Source organism: Osmerus eperlanus, chromosome 13 (assembly GCF_963692335.1).
Source record: "Osmerus eperlanus chromosome 13, fOsmEpe2.1, whole genome shotgun sequence".
NCBI lineage: Eukaryota > Metazoa > Chordata > Actinopteri > Osmeriformes > Osmeridae > Osmerus > Osmerus eperlanus.
Genome location: NC_085030.1, coordinates 15200898 through 15217779, shown reverse-complemented (window position 1 = coordinate 15217779; position 16882 = coordinate 15200898). Strand labels below are relative to the sequence as shown.

The following is a 16882-nucleotide window of genomic DNA, read 5'->3' as shown; positions in this document are numbered from 1 at the left end:
GGGGAGAGGAGGGGGAGAGGAGAGGGAGGAGAGGAGGAAGGGGAGGGGGAGAGGAGGGGGAGAGGGGGGAGGAGGGGGAGGAGGGGGAGAAGAGGAGGAGGGGAGAGGAGAGGAGGGGGAGAAGAGGAGGAAGGGGAGGGGGAGAGGAGGGGGAGAGGGGGAGAGGGGGGAGGAGGGGGAGGAGGAGGAGAGGGAGAGGAGGGGGAGAAGAGGAGGAGGGGGAGAAGAGGAGGAAGGGGAGGGGGAGAGGAGGGGAGAGGGGGACAGGGGGAGGAGGGGGAGAGGAGTAGGAGGGGGAGAGGGAGAGGAGGGGGAGAGGGGGAGGAGGGGGAGAGGGGGAGGAGGGGGAGAGGGAGAGGAGGGGGAGGAGGGGGAGAGGAGGAGGAGGGGGAGAGGGAGAGGAGGGGGAGGAGGGGGAGGATGATGGAGAGGGCGGTGCACTGTTGTAAAGAGACTAGGAGCCCGCACGGCCCCGGAATCCTTCCCAGAATCCCCTGCCAGATGGCGGTCCGTAGCTCTGGAAGAGAGTAAGGCCCGCCCCCTGGGCATGCTTCCACAGAGCTGTCATCCCCGCCGCAAGATGACGGATGATCATGGAGAGGTGAGGCCTCATCCTCTGTTTTCAGCTCCCCTTTTCCTCATTCTCTCTCCTCGCCCTCTCCTCATCCTCTCTCCTCGCCCTCTCCTCATCCTCTCATCCTCCCTTCTCATCCTCTCTCCTCATCCTCTCCTCATCCTCTCTTCTCATCCTCTAGTCATCCTCTCTTCATCCCCTCCCTCTCTCTCTCTCTCTCTCTCTCTCTCTCTCTCTCTTTCTGTGTGTGAATCTCTCTCTCTCTCTCTCTCTCTCTCTCTTTTTGTATTTCTTCCTTGCCTTTGTTCTCTCTCTTTCTGTCTCTCAGTATCACCACACACACACCTTACATACCTCCACCCACACTTCTCTCTCCAGTGACCAGCCACTACCTCATCCACCTTTACAGTCAGGTGTCTAGGGTAGAGGAGCGCACCCCCCCACCCACACACACACACAGCCCAAGGGGACAATACTTTAGGATAACGACCACTTCTGCATTATTGATTCCACCCTGTCTCCTTCCCTCTATATTAAAATCCTCCAATTTGGCCAGGAGGGTTGGGGGGGGATCAGGGGTGTGCAGGGAGGGGGAGTGTCAGATCGATATTTATACATCATCATTTCTGATTCAAGTGGGCCTGTCCCTCCCCCAGACCCAGGGCCAGTCTGGAGGCGGCAGAGGGTGTGGACAGAGGAGAGTGGGAGCCCAAAGTCAGGAAACGGCAGACTTGGGCCGTCGTCCCATACATCAAAACTGGATAAAGACTCAAGTTTATGACAGAAAACCTTTTCACACTGGCATTTAAAAACACTCCAGGTATGACAGCTGATTCGGAAGCGATCAATCGACCGCTTCCATCTCCTCCTGGCCTGTCTGTCTGCAGGCAGACATGTCTGTTTGCAGACATGTTTGTCTGCCCCACTACAGTCTGTCTGTGGGGGCAGAGGCTGGAGGGAGGGAGGAGGCTGGAGGGAGGGAGGGAGGAGGCTGGAGGGAGGGAGGGGGCTGGAGGGAGGGAGGAGGCTGGAGGGAGGGAGGAGGCTGGAGGGAGGGAGGAGGCTGGAGGGAGGGAGGGGCTGGAGGGAGGAGGAGGCTGGAGGGAGGGAGGAGGCTGGAGGGAGGAGGGGCTGGAGGGAGGGAGCTGGAGGGAGGGGGCTGGAGGAGGGGGGGCTGGAGGGAGGGAGGAGGCTGGAGGGAGGGAGGAGGCTGGAGGGAGGGAGGAGGCTGGAGGGAGGGAGGGAGGGAGGGAGGTTTTTGACTGGCAAGCAGAGAAAGCCTCCTCTTCCCCCCCCCCCTCCACCCAAGTTCTTGTCAGGATTATTGTCTCCAGGTTGCCGTGGCTGCAGCACATTAAGAGGTATTGATCAGTCTCCGCGGCTGGCGCTGTGTTGAGGACCTGGTTGCCACATCGATCAGTGACAGCCTGACACGGAGACACAGCGAGAGGGCGGCGACCACGTCCACACAGGGATTGGAGGGACGGTAAAATACCGGACATAACCGTGGCGGAGATTATGGACTATGGTGGGACCCAGCTTCAACTGTAAATTGTGAAGCGTTGCTTGTCTTGAGCTCAGCGGTGTTTCTAACTGCCCTGGAGGGGGTGTGTGAGACAAATACATGGATTGAGTTGAGTGTGTGACACAAGATAAGGTGTAGTTACCTGTTTTGTCATGGAGTCTATTAACCGTACGTACAGGTCCTGTTCTGTCCTGATCCCTGCAGAACACAGCAGAAACACAGTTAGATCCAGCATAGCCTCCTAGCATAGTTTAGCAGAGATAGTCTAGTCTTTTGGCTATAAGAGCAAGACATACAACATACACTAGTTCCATGGTTAAAATCCGTAGAACCATATATCTCCATAAATACATTTTAATAGATATAGCCGATTTATTAAATAATTCATTAGTTTATTTATCTAGAGATAACAATAGTGACATTCCTTGAAATGCTATTTCAGGCTAATTCACACACAAAAATATAATTCTAATGATGCCCTCTAAATGAATTATGTTATTACGTGTGTCCCTATAGTGTATTTATGGTGTTTTTCATCTGTAGCGCTTGTCATGTAGGCTAGACCGAGCAATACTAACCCCCTTCAGCAAAAACAAACAGAAGCACGCTCTGGAGTTTTTGGATTATTTATGTCGTACCCGTCTTAAACTGCCGCGTTCACTGCACCCAACCCTCTCGTCGCACTGGCTGTTCTCCTCAAGGATAACAAGGAGTTCGCATTCACGGACAAATTAAATATCAATCACGATTGCTTGTTTTTTATTAGCTGCGCCGCGGTGGAGCATAATTGTGAAACCAACATGGCAGGGCAGCGGTCGGAAAAAAATCGGAGGAAAGGAAACACCTGTTAATTGGAGACGTCAGAGAGGGTTGCCAAATTCTCGTTGCTTTTGCTAACTTCTAAATTAGTTAAAAGTCGCGTTTCATAGCCAAGTTGTGTGTTTTTAATGCCCACGTCTGCTTTAATAACTATTCTCTGACGGTCAGCAGTGTGGGATTTTGGAGTCCTATCATTCCAGATGTCCTTAGGATGATCATATTCAACTTAAATACTAGTTTACTTCTGTTTAATACCGTTTAATACAGTTCTCACTTAAACTTTATAAAGCTATCAAACCCACTGAGACTACAGAACAACTCAGAAAGTCTCAGGAAACATCTTAAATATGTTTGCATCTCGTGTATCCCATGTTTTTTGCGGTTCACGTAAATATACTTTAACTGTGTAACGTTTTCTTACCGTTACTGTAGAGTAGTTGTAGCCTGTAGTGAATCCCATTGTTGGTCTTTTCTCCGTTGTATTCCTGAAATAGATAATATAGTTAAAAAATAAAAATAAAACAATATTTAAAGCATACCCTCTTTCCGTGCCCAGACAGGGATTACATGATGATGAAACGTCGGCCAGGGTTGTAGAATACTCAAGTGAGCAGTTTGTAATCTCAGAATCATCTGTCTCAGTCAATCCACCCTATCAACCTCGGGGTCTTAATCCAAGCAGATGTTGGAACACCCTGGCCGTAATCTTGATCGGAACTCAAGCGCCGTGGGAAATACCGGTACTCAGATTAACGCTGAATGAAGGAACAGCAGGATCCTGGAACCATCCCATAACAAGCAATTGAGTACTTTTGTTTTAGGAGGTATTGTACTTTGGCGTAAAGTAAAGACAGCTTCACTGTAATCTAAAATGACAAATCTGGCACGTAAATATATAAAATATACTGTATTTTGGGCAGGGGTTTAATTGCTGAGGAAATATGTATTTGGAGAACAATCTTTTTTCCATGAACCCGAAGGAAACTCCCAACTATGATTTGGTTTGCCTTATGAAATAGTAAATTTATCGGTTTTCAGAGTATTTGCAGACCCCACAGGCCCATGCTGTGATGCTGTATTTCAATCTCCCCTGTAATCTCCATAAACATGTTTACCTCCAGCTGCCAGCACTCTAACCCAACCCTGATCACTAAACTCACACCTGCTCTAAACTCATTAAAATCAAATGATGTTCTATACATGTCTTAAACTATACACAGTCTGTATCTAACCAAAATATATAAATATGATTTTTTTTTAAGTATTTACTAGAATTATAAATAGTGAGTAAACTATCTAATGTGTCACTACCCTTCAATAAGCCCCTCTCAGGTAACTGTGTGTTCTGGAGACCTCCTTATTTACAGGGTTCCTCCTGGTTACAGGGTTCCCGCCCCCAGCTACAGGGTTCCCCCTGGTTACAGGGTTTCCCATGGTTACAGGGTTTAGGAGTGGCAGTGCCTCAGGTGCCTGGTGACCGGGCCAAGACTCTCTCACTGATGTGGTGTCGCTCCCAACCAGCCAGTCTGGAACCAGGCACCACTCTCTCTGTATGTCTCTCTCTCTCTTTCAGTCTCTCTCTCTCTCTCTCTCTCTCTCTCTCTCTCTCTCTCTCTCTCTCTCTCTCTCTCTCTCTCTCTCTCTCTCTCTCTCTCTCTCTCTCTATGTCTCTCTCTCTTTTAGTCTCTCTCTCTCTTTTTTTGTCTGTGTCTCGCTCTATGTCCTTTCTTTCTTTTTCTCTCTCTCTTTGTTTCTCTTCATTTATCCTCCCCTCTCTTTATCTATCTATCTCTCCCTCTCTTTTTCTATCTATCTCTCTCTATCTCTCTACCAGGCGGCTCTAAGAATGCCGTAGCGCCCTGGTGCGTGCGGGGTGATGGTCGAGGCCAGGCGCGTGTCCCGGGGTGATGGTCGAGGCCAGGCGCGTGTCCCGGGGGCTTGTGGAGGTCGAGGCAGAGGTGAACTTGCAGAGAGGACGGGAGGAGAGCCTGTCTGTGCCAGCTGGCCCCTGTCCCCGCTGACTGGACGGGGCGGGGCTGTTGGCTGTAACCTTTTACTAAACACCACCCCCCCAGAGCAGGGCGCTGGGAGCTGGAGGTGGATCTGGCAGGAGGACTGGAGAGACAGCAGGGCTGGAGCTGGACCTGACAGCAGGACTGGGGAGCGCTGAAGGAGGATCGCTGGAGTGAGAACGAAGCTACTGGTGCAATCGTAAAACAGCACCAAACACCTAGGGGTTGTGACGATCCTTTTTCTCATACATCTTAACACGTTTAGGGATCCAAATGTACCTGTATGTGTACTTGATACGTATGGTAAATAAGTTAGACACTTGGATTGTTTGTATTTTCTAAGGTTGTGTTCGTGTAAATCAAATGAATGATTTAAAATATGTTTGTATTCCCATCAGACGCAGTTAAAAACCAGGATGGTGTATGGATTGATAGGTATGTATGACGATGATAAATGTCTATTGATTGATGCTCCTCTGCTGTGTGCTCTATGCTGCCTCCTAACAGCCTCCTTGGGAACTGCAGGTGTGTGTGTGAGCTGGATGCACACCAGCTCTGTGGTGTGACAGTAAAGAAAAGGAATTCCTTTAAGGTTTAATCATAAGTTTAAATTTGAAAAGAAGATAAAAAAAAAAGAAATTCACTTGTGTGTTTGCATAAACAAATACTGTTAGACTATGCCGTGCATTAATTACTATAATCAGTTTAATATTTGTGCCTGTATGTGAAGGTGTGTACAGTATGTGAGAAAGTGTGTTATTCTCGTGTGTCCGCGTGTTTGCATGTTGCTTGTACTTTGTCTTTCTCCACAAAGTCCACATAGGAGGTCCTCTCGATCTCCACTGGCTGCCCCTGCCGGTCGTACAGCGCCAGCACGAAGTGGAAGAAGTTGGACTTGCGGAGGTTGGAGGGCGGCTGCTTCTCATAGTGAGCTCTGGCCAGACCCACGCCACTGTAGCAGGAGAGAGAGAGGAGGGAGGAGAGGAGGGCGGGAGGAGGGAGAGGGGGGACGAGGGAGGGGAGGAGGAGGAGGGAGGGAGGGAGGGAGGGAGGGGGGAAGAGAGGAGGGGGGGGGGAGGGAGAGGTGGGGGGGAGGAGGGGGGGGAGAAGGGAGAGGTGGGGGGGAGGAGGAGGGACAGGAGGGAGGAGAGGTGGGGGGGAGGGGGGGGAGAGGTAATGTGTATGGTGACGTAAAAAAGGGATGGAAAAGAGAGAAGGAAAGAAAGAACAACATTTGTTAAGACACAATTCTCACAATACTGCAACTGATTGACCTCGTCAATATATATATTTTTTTTTTATCCAGGTATCCCCACCTACACTGACTGCCTTTAAACTCATAGTTTATTTTCAAAACTATAACTAATGCAGAACTACGGAACAGAGTGGAGGGAGAACGAGGAAGAGGAACGTCGGGTGAGAAACAGGAGCCATGTGGCCTCCTCTTCTCATGCCACGTGCTCCTTTTGTCTCCTAGGCCACCTCCACAGTAGGAGCCCCAGACTGCTGCATCTGCTTCATCGCCTGCCAGAAACGCCAGGGTGCTGCCGGGGCCTGGCAGTGCCACGACAGGGGCCTGGCAGTGCCACGACAGGGGCCTGGCAGTGCCACGACAGGGGCCTGGCAGTGCCACGACAGGGGCCTGGCAGTGCCACGACAGGGCCCTGACCTGTCAGTCAAAACTCTCCCTGCTCTGTCTCTCCTCGGACAATGCGCTCTCTTTGGAGCCGAACACTTCCACACACCTACATACACACAGACTGGACCACACACATCACACACATACACATCACACACACACACACACCACACAAAATAGACACGGTGGTAGAGAAAGGGATTGTGTTTAAGCGTAATCTTGAAATGTACGCGTGGATCTGAACGCTGTTGGTGTGGATTCGTTGACGGGGATTTTCTTTTTTATTATTGTTATAGAATTTTGAGCTCTTTTTATAGAGGTTTTTATCTAGCTGATTTAGGGCAAAGATGTTGGGATGTTGGAAAGCGAAAAGACTAAATCCTTAATACCTACAGCCTTTTTCTGAGAAAAACTAACATTGTGAAGATTTTATGTAGTTGTCAAAGAGAGAGAGAAAAAAAATGAGATGGGTCAAATGTAAAAACTTGTCGAAATTGTGCTGCATTATTGATTTAATTGTATTCTTTTGAGCCGTCAATGTAAAATTATTCAGTTATGTTCAGCAAAGTATGCTGTTAATTGCTCAGAAATACAGGCTGCCGATAAAAATATAAACAAAACAATGCGTATTTCAATCGGATTTTTCTCATCATTTCCTATTAATCCGTGCACAAATACATGATCAATACAAGGATCTAAGTGCCTGTTTATGCATAAATATTTATTCATGTGCAGCATTTGTAGAGGTTGTTTTTGGAATCTCGCCTGCTTTCTTCTCTGTGCTCCTAGTTCTACTCCCCAGACAGTAGATTAACACAGTCATGACCTTTTTGCTCTCCTATTACCAATGCTTATTGCCTCATTTGTAGCCCAGTTTGTTGAAAGCTAATTCCTAGATTCGGATTCCTAAAGACAAAAAGCTGAACTATACGGACGACAGCATTTGTTTTGCGGGGAATATCAGACATCGCCTGAGGACAAAGTATCGATCCTCGTCTTCTTGTATCTACAGTGGTGTATGATACACGGATGTAGGACTTGAAATAATCCTGATTTGTATCTGCATCACACCTCGCCCCAGCACAATCTTAAAGCTGTACTGTGGGGGTAAAAACGAACAATCTCCCTCACCAGTACTTGATGTACTTCTCAGTCATATTCACGTGACTTTCTGACGGAAAACCAAACCCTCTTTACCCCCCTGTTCTCCCCATCACCCGGGCAGTTCCAGCGGTAGATCAGGAGGGAGTCTGGAAAGCACCTCGGAGGCAGAGCCAGTCTTAGCATGTTCGCCCCTCTCCACGTCCCCTCACAAAGCTTGTTAGCGTTATTATTTTAATCGTGCTAATTGCAGCCACACTCACTTACAGCTCAGTGCACACAGGCCTGTTACCACTCGGCACTGACACTAACTATATAAGAGACAGGCAGGTTTGGTCACACGCGTGTAGACTGGCTCAGAGGCGTGGTGAGGCCAGACGTCACACGCAGCCAGGCCGCCTGATTGGCCGGCTCCACATGGGAGATGACAGCTTCCTGATGCCCACAGACACAGGACAGGCAATGCTGGTTCCACGTTCTGCCGTGAAGGTTCCGCCATCAGGGTTTCACCATGTAGGTTCTACCATGATGGTTCCAATGACTGTCCCAGACCCAAGTGAATGGACTGCTTTTAACACCTGGGGTTTAATATCAAATCTGATCAGATGATGACCTACGCCCTAAAAATACGATAAAAAACAAGGTGTTGTGGCTCACCACCACATACACAGTGTGTGTCATTTCAGGACAGGATGCAGGGTTTAGTTTAGACGATCAATCTGAACTAAGATTTCAGAACTGGGCTGAATAGAGTAAAAACGATCTCAACAGTCAGTTGTATTACTGAAAGTGAAACAGAAAATGACCGGCAGGGTCAGTGTGCCTGTGGAAATTACCACGGTCATGAGAGCCTGCCCACTCTGTCTCTATGGGTTTCCAGGACGTAATGCACAGCAGCAGATGTTAACAGGGATGAATGAAGGAGGAAACCCGGACCTGAGCCCCTCAGTGCTCAGGTCCACTACAGGCTCATAGAGATGAAGAAGCACTACTACTCAGAGAGCCAGCCCTAATGAACATGCGAAAAGAGATCTGCCGACCTCACCAGACACCGTGTAGTGTGTCTGTGTGTGTGTGTCTCTGTGTGTGTGCCGTGTCTGTGTGTGTGTGTGTGCCGTGTCTGTTTGCTCGCGTGCATTCACTGTATGCTAATGAGCATTTGTAAACGCATGCATATGCATAAAGTTGCGTTATGCATCTATTATTCTGACCATATGTATCTCATCTCTGTGCCCTTGTCCTTGCGTGTTATCGGCAACAACAAAAAAATACTTGCAACATCAACAAGTCACAAAAAAAATCATACAAAAAAACAGTTCCATGACGAGCCATTCAGAGGCCTGATACAGCCCCCCTGCCCCCCTACCATGACCAGCCACCCCAGCCCCCCTCCTCGCTCCCCCCTGGGTGTGTGTGGTCCCCTGTGCCACCAGAGCAGGCACTGTGCATACAGCCCTCAGCCCCCCTGGCATTAATCAGTGGGGCGATGAGGTGTGACCAGCTACACAGTCTTTAACCACCGCGGCCCACTGCTAGCTACACCAGCACCTAATGAGGCAGACAGCATCACCTTGTTTACACACACACACAGACATACTGTACACACTTACACACACACACACACTTACTGTACACACACAGACATGCACACACAAACACAAATACACACACGCCCAAACATATACAAAACACACAGACACACACACACAAAAACACATACACACATACACAAATCACAAACATTCTAACCATATCAGTACCACTGTGTTCATCTAATATAAGAAGTATCAATCCTATAACGTTTGTAGGACAAGCAAACACTGTTAGTGACCCTGCCTCAGTTCTGCTCACGTTCAGCAGAACACAGAGGCTCTGACACGTACAGAACGTGTGAATATGCTTAACATTGTCAACAAACCACCTTGGATTTCCTTATCATCGGAGGAGCGTAGCAGCTCAAGTTAGCAGTAACCAGTTTGGCTTCGTATGAGAAGCGTTTCAGGGTGTCAGGAGAGAGCAGGCAGGAGGAGAGACGCGTGGAAAACCAAGACTCTATCCCACAGTTTCTCACCAGTAAACATTTCCCTTCGCTAATTGCTACAGCGAGCGTGTGTGCAGGGGAAGCACGTAATATATGCACATATTGCGTATGTACGGTATGTGCGTGTGAGCGGGAAAGTGTAATTTATGCTGGGATACTCAATTACTTCAGCATACATTTGCCCAGACAGGAAGGTAGTTGCTCTCTTCCCTCCCATGTGCTTGTTTGGTTAGCTCTTGTTAACCGTGTGTGTGTGTGTGTTTGGTTAGCTCTTGTTAACCGTGTGTGTGTGTGTGTGTTTGGTTAGCTCTTGTTAACCGTGTGTGTGTGTGTGTGTTTGGTTAGCTCTTGTTAACCGTGTGTGTGTGTGTGTGTGTTTGGTTAGCTCTTGTTAACCGTGTGTGTGTGTGTGTGTGTGCGTGTGTGTTTGGTTAGCTCTTATTAACCGTGTAATATGAGCTAATGAGAGGAAGCTTGGTACACGTTGTGAGGACAGCTATAGTCTGTGTGTGTTCATGTTTTTTTTGTGTGTGCATATCTGCTTGCTTGTGTGTGTGTGGTGTAGGTGTGTGTGTGTGAGTGTGTTTCGAAATCAGAGATCCAGAGGAGACGAGATGCGTAGTGTTGGATGCTTTCAGTCAGGAGGTTATGTCACAGGATGAAACCCATCAACAGCCTTTCTCAGCCAGTCCTGCTCTCTGCTCTCTCCCTTCCCCTCCTCCCACCTCCACTCCTCTCTTACCCACTCCTCTCGTCCTCTCCCTCCCTCCCTCTCATCCACCTCCACTCCTCTCTTACCCACTCCTCTCGTCCTCTCCCTCCCTCCCTCTCATCCACCTCCACTCCTCTCTTACCCACTCCTCTCGTCCTCTCCCTCTCATCCACCTCCACTCCTCTCTTACCCACTCCTCTCGTCCTCTCCCTCCCTCCCTCTCATCCACCTCCACTCCTCTCTTACCCACTCCTCTCGTCCTCTCCCTCCCTCCCTCTCATCCACCTCCACTCCTCTCTTACCCACTCCTCTCGTCCTCTCCCTCCCTCCCTCTCATCCATCTCTGCTCCTCTCCCCTCATCTCTGTTCTATTCTCCTCTCTTCACCTGTCCTCTTCCCTCCTCTCCATCTTTCTGTTTATTGAGGACTGGCCATGGACTATTATCCAAGTAATACATCTCCTGTCTTATACACACAAAAAACTAAATTGTATTCCATAGTGATATCAACTTCCTCTTATTCTCAAGCTTTATAAACACAGACCTCACTTTGTCTGAACAATCTTTTCAACCTATTAGCGATTTAAGTACAAACACACACACACTCGAACACACTACGTTAAGCCTTATCTCTATTATATTTAGTTTTGGTTTTATATTTCATTTTGTCTGTTTCCATTGGAACAGTACTATTTCTTTACAGACTTCTCAAATCACTAGAGACGCATATCTAAAAATCTCAACAATATTAGTGACCCTCGAGAGAATATCAAACATGCATTTATTGAGCGGACAAGTTATTACTGTAATCTGCAAACTCTGTTACATTACGCTGATAGATAAGAATAAATATACAGCCAGTAAAGATGTAATTAAACACCCCTGCAGTTACACTTGACACTGTTGACACATGTTCACACATACAGCTGTGCTGTTTGGTCTTAAATGCACATCCAGCATACTCTTAAAACAGTCACATCATGGTTTGTTTCTACAGTAAACACAGTTAACCTCATTTTGCTCCCCCAAAAAAGCGTCCCATTATAGCGAAGCCCTTAAATCCGAGGACTAATTTGTTAGTAATTGTTGCATGAAGAGCTGCGCTATTCTAACTGTGAACCTCTGTTTCCCCGGATTGTCTGGGATAATTACAAATGACACACACAATTAAGGTGCACAAATGAAAATCAGTCACCGACCATTATTCTATTCTCACGGTGAGACTGGCTGCCTGGTTCAAAAACGTGAACAGGAAGTACACCACGCTATTGGTGTCAAATCAAGCAGTATTTGTGTCTTAGTGTCTATAATGCAAGGTGTGATACAAAGTGGCCATACGTGTATTCGTGTCCAGTTCAGCTAAGGATAGAACATAAATTATTGTATAATAAAAGGTTCAATTCATCACTTCATCAAATTGTCTTTTTTTTTGCATCAAATTTTCTTTTTTTTCTCTCTCTCCAAAACCAGTTTGAAAACTTTTTTGACGGTACACCTTTCTAAACCTAGTATGAGCTTTCTTTTCTCAAGTACAAGCTTCTTAACATACGTTCAGGTTTTTTAGAATATATGCTCAACAGAAAAGGTATCCTAAACACATGTATATATGTACACACAGGCAAACACATACACACATTTCACCACACACACATGCATATCTCACACACACACACACAAATGCATGCCACACACACACAGATGCCACACAAGCATATCACATACACTCACACACACATGTATATCCCCCCTCCCCCCCCCCACACACACACACACACACCTATGTGCATAGCTCAGCAACCCAAATGAGTGGGCCCACAGCTGAATCCATTAGCTGGTCACCTGCACACTTCTAACGAGGTCAGAAGGATGGCGATCCTCACACAAGTCAGCTAATGGTTTGCACGTTTATGGGGGCAGCTGGCACACACACACACACACACTCGTTTCAGTTCAGGATTCCGGTAAACAGCACGAGCGACTTGGTTTTGACAGTCTGAGACAAAGAGTTAAGTCAGGTGTTTAAACTATATTTACTTGAGTCAACCATGTTATCACATTGTTACAATGTGTTAGCGAGAATTTACAGTAATGACACTGAAACAGGATTTGTGCAATGGAAGTGTGTGCAATTTTTAATTATCTGATACTTTTAACGCGGCCTTGGGCAACGTGTTTTGGGGTTTAATTGTTAGTGCTTGTGTGCTTGTAGTGGTGTTGACAAATGCAAATTCAATTTCAACTGCATTTTCTCACCAGAGAAGAAAAAAAAAGACACAAAAAAAGAATTAAACGTTTAATGTTTCCATTGACCTCTGAGGGCTCACACAAGATGATAAGTTACAGCCCCGAAACATGAAACAAAAATCTGCCACCGGATGACGAGCGAAGCATTATCAACACCACACAGTAAAAACATGCCTGCGAGGGCAAATAGACTTTCTTGAACCTCTTCCCACATGGCCTAGGGGCCACGAGGGAGCGTTGACTCCTTACTTTGAGGCAGCAGACTGAGGATGATTGAGGCTGTGACGGATGGTGCTCGGGACATCGAATCCCTCGTTGGCTATCACTCACCTCGGATCCCTGCCTGACTCCTGCTCCCTCATCCACTACGCTTGGGAACCTGCTCTTTACTAAGCTGCCCTCCTCCCCCACGTCCAGCCCCTCGCTAGCACACAAAGGCAGGGGGGCAACATCATTCACTTTGCTCGATTTTTACAGTGTCAGGGTAGGCAACTGGGAGGGTCAAGTGAAATCAGTTTCCCAGTTGTGTAGAGTACTCACTCACTGACTCACTCGCACTTACTTAAACGCGCACGTTCAAACAGACACACACTCAAATGTGCACTTCCGTGTATACAAGTCCAGTTGTAAAGGTACGCACACACACACACATTTTTTATTCACAACCACCTACAGAAAATAGAGAAACTTGATCTGGGGATAGCTGGTGCACTTATCTACAGGTGCATTATATAAAGCGAGACTAAAACATAAACAATTCCAAATCATTAAGCCCTATCCCTAACCAATATTCTCCACAACTGAAAGAGACACATCCACAATGGTGCGCAATCAACATTTAAAGCACATTCACTTCAAACACTTGTACCACAAACGTAAATTTTGCTAAACAGTGTCATGAAATGTGTGGCCGACACTTTCAGAACGTTTCCTGGTTTCCCAGTCCTCCAGACTGCCTTCCTCTAATTGCTTGGTGACTGACTGATGTGAACTCTGCTCTAATTCTGTCAGGGTGTGATCTTTTATACAGTACTATCTGTTCTAACAGGGGCTGTCTTTGAGATTAAACAGCACACAATACTTGGCCAAACAGTAAAACCTCAATGGATGAACTCTGCTCTCCAGTATACAGTACATCAATTTAATATTATTCATATGCTTTGGAAGCAACCAATAATTAAATTTCCATTTCATCACTGGTAAAATGTAGGCCAAGTTTATGAGGACAAAATATATTCAGAAAAATATTTGAACACTGACAAGTGATTAAGTGATGTTTCATACAATGTCTTTTTCGTGAATCAATACCTTTTCAACGTCACAATTTATTTTATGTGAATACGTTTTGCAATATATTTATGATGAACACAAAATCTAAATATTTCATTTATGTCAAGCTATACAAATAGCCTGTTACTGGACTTAACTATTGATTACCACGGTAGCAGTAAAATCGATAATAAACTTCAACATCGACACTCGCTAGTGTGTTGGAAATTGTGTTTACATTTTGTATTGCGGATGCCATCACTGAAACGGTAAAAAAAAATTCTACAGATTTGCAAGTCAATGCGTAACTCCGTATTATGATTTACTTGATATCGTTCAGTTGGGTCAACCTCCAGCCCCCCGCATTCCAGGCTAAGGTCGCACGCGCTCAGTTGACCTGTTTATCGGTATTGAACCCCTGGTTGATCCTGTCTATGTGTGCGACGGAGTGACAATCGAAAGGAAAATTATGTAGGCCTACCTGGTTCATTAAATGCTTAATCTATTGACCTGTCCCCCTGTCCCCCTGTCCCCCTGTCCCCCCGTCCCCACCAAGTTGTCTAACATAACAAACTCTCGCTTTCAAGTACACAAGGTCACTATGACTTCCATGTATGCGTAAAAGGTTTAATCCGCGGTCAAGTGGCGGGTTTTTAAATCGCTGTGATTGGTTCTACGGGACGTGAAGCTTCTTTTTGTACTAAATTGTGAGAGGCACGTGAAAAAGAGAAGCATTCGACAGTTAAAATGGTTATGCACTTTTTGACATTTGATATTTAATACCTTTGACAGTAAATTATGTTGACCCCCAAACACTTAACAGCTGTTACAGACCCTTTAAGCTAAACACTTCAAGGACAGTTACTTAAATATATATTTTCCGTTTCATCCTTTTTTCACCACAGATTGTCTTTGCATTGGACTGAAAAGTAGCAAGACTTTATTGAAGAGATTTTGACTTCAGACAGAATTAGATTCACGCGGGCTAAACCCCCACAACTCTATTTCTAGTAATTATATAACATGGATAAAACATTAAAAATAATAGGTTGGTGGATCAATGTTGAGACAGTGGACAATAAATCCTGAATATTTATATGTAACTATATAATCAGATTTTTTAAAGCCTATGTTTGACAGCCCCACATGCTGACGCAAAACCTAAATTCAAGTTTTTGATAAAAATCGCCTGATTACGACACTGGAGAATTAGGCTACATAATGAAAAACAACGTTAGATCTATCTGTCCTTTAAGAGTCTATTGTTGACCCAAAACATTTTGGCCGAAGTTTTACATATTTTATAGATATAGCCTAGGTTTTATGAGAAACATATCACTCACATTTTGAAAGATAAACTATTGCTTTTGCGAGCACAAATAGGGTATTGGTTGCTTCTATTTCTCATTTTGAGTGATTTGTTTTAATTCTGACCACTTAGCAAAACCATGTCTATATCTGGCTCATGAACATGACAAAGTTTGTGCCTCGAGCTGCAGCGTTTAAAGTTCCAGCGACATCCCAACAGTCAAGCGAACCCGCTGCGGAGCATTGACAAAATAACTCATGCGCCATCTAACTTTTGGTCACCATCTAAAATTGAAGGGTCAATATATTTTTGGGGTGGACGAGCGCATGCATATAAAGGTCCGCTGCGGGATGGAGTCATATGCTGTTTAAATTGTGATGGAGCCTTTGTACATATGGATGTAAGCACGAGCCTCTAACGCCTGTAATGTATAGTATGATCAGTGCATTCAGGGGTGATGGTGATGAAAACTCTTTGCATAAAACCATTTTTTGTCTCCTGATTGTAAAAACAAATGTTCAGATGACTGCACTAATATGATGAAGCCTTTAATGGTTGGTTACGTGATCGATATCTCATAATTCCTGCAAAAAACCATGATGCCAGGAAATCGTCTTGACAAAACGGTTAATTTAGTTGGGCAATCCGCACCAGACAATCCTATCACCCCATTTACCGTCTACCGTGAATATTGAGATGTTTACCTTTGTGCCGCTGTGTTCGCGTCCAATATCCCCGCGCTCTGCATCCACGACCGGACCGGTGTCATGCCACTCGTGAGCGGTTCCTCTTTCATGGTCAAAGCTCCCCGCGGGAGGCTGTCCTGGATGGAGAACATGAAAGTAACCTTCTGGGATCTCTCTCTTCACCAAAACGTGCGAAATAATCCTCCCGAAGACTCAGAGCAAGGCCACCTGGATTAACGACGAGCACGTGAAAAGGGAAGAATCTTCCCCAAAGTGCAACAAGGGGGAAACGCGATAGCGGTCCTTATCCAAAGACGAGCGCCGTATCCCTTTGGGTTTTCCGCTTTATTTTAAATTCCAGCCCCAGTTCAGTTCGCTCGAGCTTAACTGGTCTCTCAAGTTAAAAGAGGGTGGAGAGAGGGCGAGTGTTAGAACAGTTAAGCATCTCAAAGGAGAAGAATCAACCGGGATCTAGGAGACCTTGTTGTCGGTAGGAAAGAGAGGGGCGATACCCAGCTTGATCAGAAGAAGTCGAACATACGAGCACGGGATTGTGAAATGAAAAGTGGGATAAAACAAGCGACTGCTTCAAAAAGGAGTAAAATGAAATGATTATCAAAGAAGAGGGAGGGACGGACCATGGAAGGCTTGCTCTCCCAGGGGAAAAGGGGGATTGGGTAGCAAGAACTCTCATTCCCTCCCTCCCCGTGTCTTTATGTTGCCTCTGTCCCAGTGGAGCGCACCTTCTCTCGGGTTCGAAAGCTCTAGTGCTCTCGGGGGGGACACGCGTGGACTTGACAAGGGCGGAGACCAGACCTTAAAAGGAAATAGTAATTTAAATACCAGAATGATGTGTGGCTTCTCATTGGTCAAAGTCATCCGTTGCGTCATTTTTTGAATTCGCCGGAAAAGATTTCCGCGTGTACGAGTTCCCTGCATGCTCATGGACGTA

At 46.3% G+C, this 16882-nt stretch overlaps 1 protein-coding gene and 1 long non-coding RNA gene across 3 annotated transcripts in view; one reads left to right on the top strand and one right to left on the bottom strand.

Annotated features, from left to right (window-relative positions):
- Positions 1-16607, bottom strand: part of LOC134032346 (transcription factor COE1-like) — a 93463-nt gene extending 76856 nt beyond the window's left edge. Inside the window, exons 1-4 of the mRNA XM_062476304.1 lie at positions 15949-16607; positions 5726-5882; positions 3340-3403; positions 2169-2297 (exon numbers count right to left, since the gene is read on the bottom strand). Coding sequence (XP_062332288.1) covers positions 2169-2297; positions 3340-3403; positions 5726-5882; positions 15949-16082 — 484 coding nt within the window. The 5' untranslated portion in view covers positions 16083-16607. The remainder of the gene's footprint in view (positions 1-2168; positions 2298-3339; positions 3404-5725; positions 5883-15948) is intronic.
- Positions 4800-6369, top strand: LOC134032348 (uncharacterized). Of its 2 annotated transcripts, XR_009932006.1 has the most exons (5): positions 4800-4876; positions 4999-5121; positions 5329-5365; positions 5745-5857; positions 6237-6369. It is a non-coding gene; the product is annotated as an uncharacterized LOC134032348 (long non-coding RNA). The 2 variants fall into 2 exon arrangements; XR_009932005.1 differs by having other exon boundaries at positions 4837-5121.
- Positions 16608-16882: the final 275 nt, after the last annotated feature.